This window comes from Ananas comosus, linkage group 1 (genome assembly GCF_001540865.1).
Source record: "Ananas comosus cultivar F153 linkage group 1, ASM154086v1, whole genome shotgun sequence".
Lineage (NCBI taxonomy): Eukaryota > Viridiplantae > Streptophyta > Magnoliopsida > Poales > Bromeliaceae > Ananas > Ananas comosus.
The window spans coordinates 3753166-3760498 of NC_033621.1; the positions used below are offsets into that span (position 1 = coordinate 3753166).

The 7333-nt window shown below is 37.7% G+C and overlaps 1 protein-coding gene across 1 annotated transcript; it reads right to left on the bottom strand.

Annotated features, from left to right (window-relative positions):
- LOC109713460 (sulfite reductase [ferredoxin], chloroplastic) lies at window positions 823-6632 on the bottom strand. Its single transcript, XM_020237559.1, has 8 exons — window positions 6414-6632; window positions 4325-5104; window positions 3637-3933; window positions 3252-3449; window positions 2904-3038; window positions 2689-2805; window positions 1761-1919; window positions 823-1329 (listed from the first exon to the last, which is right to left on the bottom strand). Exons 1-8 carry the CDS (start codon window positions 6615-6617, stop codon window positions 1123-1125), a joined length of 2097 nt encoding a protein of 698 aa, XP_020093148.1. The 5' UTR covers window positions 6618-6632; the 3' UTR covers window positions 823-1122.

Below are 7333 nucleotides of genomic sequence, written 5' to 3' on the forward strand. Positions count from 1 at the left end.
TGATAAATAACTCATTCACATTATTATAAAGTTAAAGCTGTTGAACGATTCAAATCAAACTAATTGAAAGATTGAATGGTAAAGTCAAATTTTTAAAAGGTTAGATAGTCAATTTCAAATGGTGCATAGTTCAGAAAAATTATATGTGATTTTATTTATAACCAAATATATATAATTGAATATGCAAATCTAAAAATGTTATATAATTTATTTATAAATATATAAAATCAATTAAGGCTCCATTTGAAATCGCCCATAGATTATAGTATGTACAGTATGAAAGTACTTGTTCATTTGCATACTTAGCGTATTAGTTAAGACTCCATTTGGAGTTACCAGTAAATTATGTACGGTAAAAAAAAGTATGATGCGAAAATAACTTGTTATTTTATTTTCGTAAGGAATATCATATTTAGCACATCGTAATAAATCATCTAAGTTATATTTTTAGAGTCTCACTGAGAAATGAAGAACTATATATAAATACACTTGCACCTTAATTTTGTTTTGCAAACTAAGGGTGAGCACTAAAACCTAATTTGGAATTGCATTATAAAAAATGGCAGCTTTTACGTTTTAGATTTTACCAATATAAAATTAAAAGCTAGCTTTGTACATGACCCTATGATTTTTTGCTTTTTGACAGTTTCGATGATTATTTTATAGCATTAGATGAAGAAAGACCTTTATTAAGTTGTATCAAAGCAATAAGATCACTGTACAATGAGGCTTACACTCAGCCCCACACTAAATTAGATTTAGCACACTCACATGAGCTTGAAAACAAACCTGAGAATGTGACATTCGATCTTCGATCTCTGGTGATAATTTCAAAATTGTAAAGCTCAGGAATACTGATTACTGGAGGGAAAAAACACAGCTTACATAGTTTGCAATCCATAACTGCCCAGCCTACAGCGAAACCACCGCATGCAACAAAAGCATGTTCTTAAATCACAGCTAATCTTAGCAAACATAGAAACTCGCCTGCTGGTTATATCAGATATACAAAAAAGTAGACTCTTTTCGCTCGAATTGTTAACAGTAGCTAACAGAAAGCACCGGCGGATGATGAGAACTCAGCCTCTGTGTCTTTCAGAAGGCCGCAAGCGAAGTTACGGATCATTCAGCCTTGCCGTTTTCCTGGGAGGCGACGTAGTTGCGGATGACCTCCATGGCCAACTGGTGAGCAGTCTTGTTCTCGAGCCGTGCGAGCTCGGCCATGGCTTCGTAAGTTTGCCGATCCGTGAAGAGCTTGAGATTGAATCGCGATCCTGATTCCAAAGGACCCTCCCACTTGTCCACCATCTCTTGCAGCTTATCAAAGCCCTGAATCAAGCAGGGAAAGGAGAAGGAAAACCGATAAGTATTAGTATTAGCACTCAATCGCCGTGATGTAAAGAAATATTCAAACTAATCCTACCATAATGATGCGCATTTTGAAATTTAAACAGAACGCTTATAACTAAATCTTTAATCTTTTGTAAATATGGTTTAGATTTTGCAGGAACAGAACTGGAACCTGCAAGTCAATCTCTACAAAAAATTGTGTTATGTTTTTGAACATAAATCTTGTATGTGACATTCGACAACATAATTTGATCTTCTCTTTTGCAAAGAATGTTATCTTACAGGTTTTTCACTTAATAGGCCGCCGGCCTGTACATGATGCATTACTTCTATCGTTACTAGTTTAGAGAAGTCACAAAACAGCAGATTCGATAAACCTCAAAGTGAATATTAGAATATTTAGTACTAACCATACGAGTAGTGAAGCTGCCAAATGATTCACCCTGCTGGCGTTTTCTTTTCCAATGGTAGAATAGAGGTTCCAGAACCTTCTCTAGGTCTTGCACTTTCACCTTATTCATAAAGCACTCGGCAAGTGTAGTTTGGTTTGGCGCTCCCCCGAGCCAGATCTATAAGAAACAGGAACAGAACAAGATATTTCACAAGGCCAGAAATCTTTAGGGCAATATAGTCGGGGCATAAGGGGTTGGTGTGAGCCTGATAAGAATAAGAGTCTACTGCTGCTACCGACAGGAGACGGATGCTCATGTAGCTTGCTGAAAATTAATTTATAAATAACATTATTTCACGTGTGACGTACAAGGCAGAAATTTAAAAAGAAATCCTCCGAACTTGCATCTCACATTTGTCTTGCTGCAACTTTTATTTGCCTTAAGAGTAGGAAAATATAAAACAAATAAGGGAATGTTTGGAGTTTAGTGTTGTCCGAGCTAAGATTTAAGTGAAGCAAAATGTGAGGCCTGTAAAAGGTCGAGTAGAGACATTTGCCTGTCACAACCCCCAGCTCATAATATAATGAGAGAGAGCAGAGGCCAGTCTCAGCCTGACAGTCATCCATCCTCGGTTCAGAGTGCAGGGACTACAACAAATTACAGATATTAAACTATCTAACTGACAATTAGAAAACTGCATTGACATAGATCTGAGCGACAAGAATCCTTTTGATCATGAAGAGTAAGCAATGTATTTTATTTGACGGACAGAGAAGTCGACGAGACAAATAGTACCTAGCTCAGATCCCTGAGATGGTTGCGATAATTCCACGTCCACACAAAAGAACCTATATCCCAACATGTTCATCTATATTGCCAAATACAGAAATGGACTAACATCCAACAAAAGATAAGGTGTTCTAGCTAAAATTCCCCTTTTAAATACCTGGTAACTATTGGGACCATCCCCGACCATTCCTAGTTCTGCCATGTATGGTCTCGCACAGCCATTAGGGCAGCCTGTCACCCTTATCACAACCGATTCGTTGTATTTGAGACCCACCTGAGGAATAATCGCATTCATACACATAAATTTGTCACATTCACCATTGAAGAATTGTACAACTTCAGAATAGAGAACAGAATAATTAAGCCGATTACCTTATCAAAAACAGCTCGAACTCTCTTCAGAATATCGGGTATCCCTCTTTCTGCTTCTGTTATCGCTAGTGGGCACAGTGGTAAAGCAGGACAAGCCATAGCAGTGATATTAAGAGGATCAACGTACCTAGGTTGCTGCAAGTATGCAAAGGCATCGAATCAGATACAACGCTATTATACTCCATATTCTAAGATGTATTTCTAAGACTACCAAAAGATCAAAAAAAATATTCATGCACATCAGATGAAAGTAAAAGCTCCAAACACAATGTGCTTAGATCTGTGAAATTAAACTTCACTAGTAAACAAAGACATAAATGAAATTTCTGAAGTTGTACGCAGTTTTACCAGCAAACCGGCCTGAGCAAGAGCTGTAGTTATGGGCCGCTTCCATGAGCGGCGGATGTCACACAAGATTAGATTCTGATTAGGGGTAATGCACACATTCAGATTATACTTTTCAATAATCTCTCTTAAAGTTTTCTTCATTTTCCCTCCAATCCGACCATTATCAACGTGCAACCCACAGAACATTAAACCATCACCCTGTAATAGCATAAATAAATAAATAAGTAAATAAATGAATAGATAAATAAATAAATAAATAAGCTGGCTCTCCAAAGACATTCAGATATGGTGTACCTATGACAACATCTTGATATTTGCTAATAATTATCGAGCTACAGAAAGCAATAGGACAATAATACAAAAAGGCAATTTAGTCCAATTAAACCTGCTCATGCCATCCGAGGTAACTCTTAAATTCCCACTCCGGTAACTCTCTGAAGGGCTCAAACTTCTTTCCATAATACTGCTCCACAACTGTGCGGAATTTTTCAATCCCCCATTGACTGATCAAGTACTTCATTCGGCTATACTTTCGGTCATCCCTCCTTCCATTTTCTCTTTGTGTAACAACAATTGCCTTTATTGCATACAGTATATCTTCTTTTGGAACATAACCCAGAGGTTCACCCAAACGCGGAAAAGTAGTCTCCACCCTATGCGTCCTTCCCATGCCACCTCCGACCTACAATTGCACAATTTTTAAAAGAAGCTAATTGATTAAAATAGATGAGTAATGAGAACAAAGGGCTTTTACATATATATATATCTCTGCAAAGCCATCTGTTGCGAAGCATACCACTGTAAAATCTGAATATTCCTGTATACCCCTTGGAAATGCAGTTTCTTACAAAAATATCCTTATTTCACACTGGGGAGTCATCCAACTCATTCAAAAAGTTCTAGTAAAGAGGGGAATTCTGTACGTACATGGGCATAAATGTAAGAAACAGCTGTAAAGGGCACATACGAAAATTCATATATTACAATGATGTGCATGTAAATAGACATTTTGCAGGGGTATAAATGCAACCATCTGTGAAAAAGATAAAGGGGCATTCAGTAAAGTATCTTACATAGATGTTGAAGCCTTGAGGTTCTCCATCAGCATCAGAAACTACAACAACACCAATATCATTTGTCAGGATGTCCACTGAGTTGTCAGTAGGAACAGTCACTGCAATCTTGAACTTGCGAGGCAAAAATTGGGTTCCATAAATGGGCTCAGGAGAATCTGGAAAGTTCGTGCCATGAGAATTATCATTCCGAGCTTTGGTTACTTCTGGAGGCTCCGCTGACATAATTTTCTCCCCATCTACCCACAGATCATAATATGCACCAGACTGTGGGGTCAGAAGTGACGCGATATTTTCAGCAGTCTCCTGAGCAAAAACATACTCCTTTTTGGTGTACGGTGCAGCAGGAGCCAGCACGTTCCTATTAAGGTCTCCGCATGCACCAAGAGTCGAGCCCATGTTTCTGATGATAGTACTCATCACAGTCTTGAGGTTTTTCTTTAGGATGCCATGAAGTTGAAATGTCTGTCTAGTGGTCAAACGAAGGGTTCCGATACCAAACTCATCTGCAAGATCATCCATAACTAGGTAGAGCCTATTCGGGACTTTCCCACATGGGTTCTTTGTTCGGAGCATGAATTGGTAAGATTTTACTCCACGTTCATCTCTGTTAGTCTGTTGATAACTCCCATGGAACTTGATAAGTTGCGTGGCAGCCTCATTTATGTTCGCAGCCTCAGTGAGCAACTCCTCATTTAAAGGAAACCTAAGATAGTTGCTTTGCTCCTTAAATATTTCAACCTTGCTACGTTTGGTTTCTGAAGTGTCTGGCTTTACAGGCTGCAATTATAAGCAGGATAATAAGTTACCTACTCTACAATCAGAACAACTTTAATTCACAAGCATACAACAAATTCGTGTACTATCTTACAACTGGAACCGAAACAAAATTATAATGTAGTAAGCAGGCCGCACAACTTAGAAATGAACTTTAAAGATGGAAATAAAACGTAAGTCATAGAGGTTTTTTTTCTTCTTCTTCCTTAGAAAATATGGAGATTGTGAAGGGTTACGTCAAAACGCAGCACACAATATTAATAAATCTCTCATAGCATCAGTTTTGAGCTCTTCAACAACAACAACTACAGTCGAATAGAACAATTTGTGGCACAAATAGAAAAATTTCCTTTCCCAGAGGGAATGTGGAACTATCATTGTATGCAACTTTAGCGAAAGAAATTTAATGAAAAGCTAGCAATGGAACTGCACATTGTAGGTTCCTAGGCACATAATACAATCATAGTGCGATGTCTTATATGTGTGGTCTTTGCTAAAAAATCAATAGTTGTTTAGGTTATTATAAATGTGTCTAACTGAAAATTCTAAAAAAGTTCCTTCTTAGATTGATTACTTTACAGTTAAGACCTTTGTATATAGGACTTCATATTATGGAATGCATGAGCACATGGCTTATCAAGCTGTTCATTCATAGCGCAAGCTCGGCTGCTCGGCTTGGCTTAAAATTAGGCTCGATGTGGCTCGTCCTGAATGAATTTCCACTCAAGCTTGATTAGAGCTTTAGGCTCGAAAGTAACTAATCACTGAGCTTGAAAAGCAGTGGACTCCATCTGGCTCAGTTTGTTTACACCCCTAAAGATTTGCATGTATACACTCGCATATAAGTTTCAACCATTTAAGTTTGTACGTAATGACGCACAAAGATTTGCGATTTTGCAGTTCGAAGAATATCTACAAAGCAACAAGCTTTTATGTGCTACAAATCAAACATAAATCCAAAAACTTAATACATCATTTTACGGCTAAGGAGGTACAACTTTCTTATTTCACTCATCGACGAACCATTGCGGAGTAAACATTGTTACACATAAACAAGAAATAAAAATATTACTTATTCAAACAAAATCTGATATTAGATACACATGCGCCATCAACACCAAATGGAACACTAAAATAGAGAAATTTCCACGATCATCTAACAAAAAACTCAACAAAATCCAAACATCAGCATACTTCCTACAATCACACTGACTATTCAGATTCCGATTTGAACTAATCTACCAAAAAATACTCAAAAAATTGCAAATTTCCCCACAGAAACCAGCGAGAAGTGGTCGAAACAAGATCTCACCGTGGAAACGGCGCTAATGACGGAGGAAGAGGACGAGCTCGAGGAGGTCGAGAGGGGCAAAAGGTGCGGCGATCTCGTTGAAAGAGGCATCGATCCATGGCGCCTGAGCCCCTGGAACACAGGGACCACCTCCTTCCGGTCCTTCCCCCCGCCGATCGCCCCCGCCGCCGCCGCCGAGGTCGCCGCCGCCGCCGCCGCCGCCATCGCCTTTAGAGAGAGAGAGAGAGAGAGAGAGAGAGAGAGAGAGAGAGAGAGGTGGAGTGGGAATAAAATGGCGAGGAGCGGAGTAAAACCAAGCGCCGGGATTCGACGCCGCCACCAAAACAAAGGGGAGGAGGAGGGTCAGATTTTTCTTAGGGCGAAGTTCTGCTCAGTCCCTGTACTATCTCGACATCACAATTTGATTCCTTCACCTTTTACTTTATTTTTTTTTTCCTTAACTTCTAAATATAAAACTGAATTGCATTATTTCTAAAATTACCGTACTTTTAATTTATAGGTCTTTAAATGCATTGTTTCTTAAAATATTTTAGCTCAACTCTGTAAATATATTATATTATATTTTTGTTAAATATATGCATTTCAGAAATAGATCTCTTAATTTTTTTTTACTTTTATTTGACTGAGACGTTTTTTATTTTATTCTTTACCAATCAAAACTAGCCTACTTAGCTAGACATCTTAATTGGCTTTCAAAACATCTGAGATGTCTTACGACTAAACTTTCAGCGTGAATTTTTTTTGCTAGGAAATAAGGCTTTTTTTCAAACAAAATAAATATTTTAATTTCAGTAATCTCCACCAATTAAAATATTTAAAATTTTATTGAATCTAATAATTATTATGTTAAATTTAACTATTTGAATACTTTTTAAGCTATAATTAAAAAAAACATGTTAATTATTAAAAGTCCTTTATTT

Coding starts and splice junctions, on each gene's coding strand:
- LOC109713460 (XM_020237559.1), bottom strand. CDS start 6,617: ATGGCGGCGGCGGCGGCGGCGGCGACCTCGGCGGCGGCGGCGGGGGCG. Junction 2,806..2,903: donor TTCGAGCTGTTTTTGATAAG/GTAATCGGCTTA, acceptor ATTATTCCTCAG/GTGGGTCTCAAATACAACGA. Junction 1,330..1,760: donor GCAGCTTCACTACTCGTATG/GTTAGTACTAAA, acceptor TGCTTGATTCAG/GGCTTTGATAAGCTGCAAGA.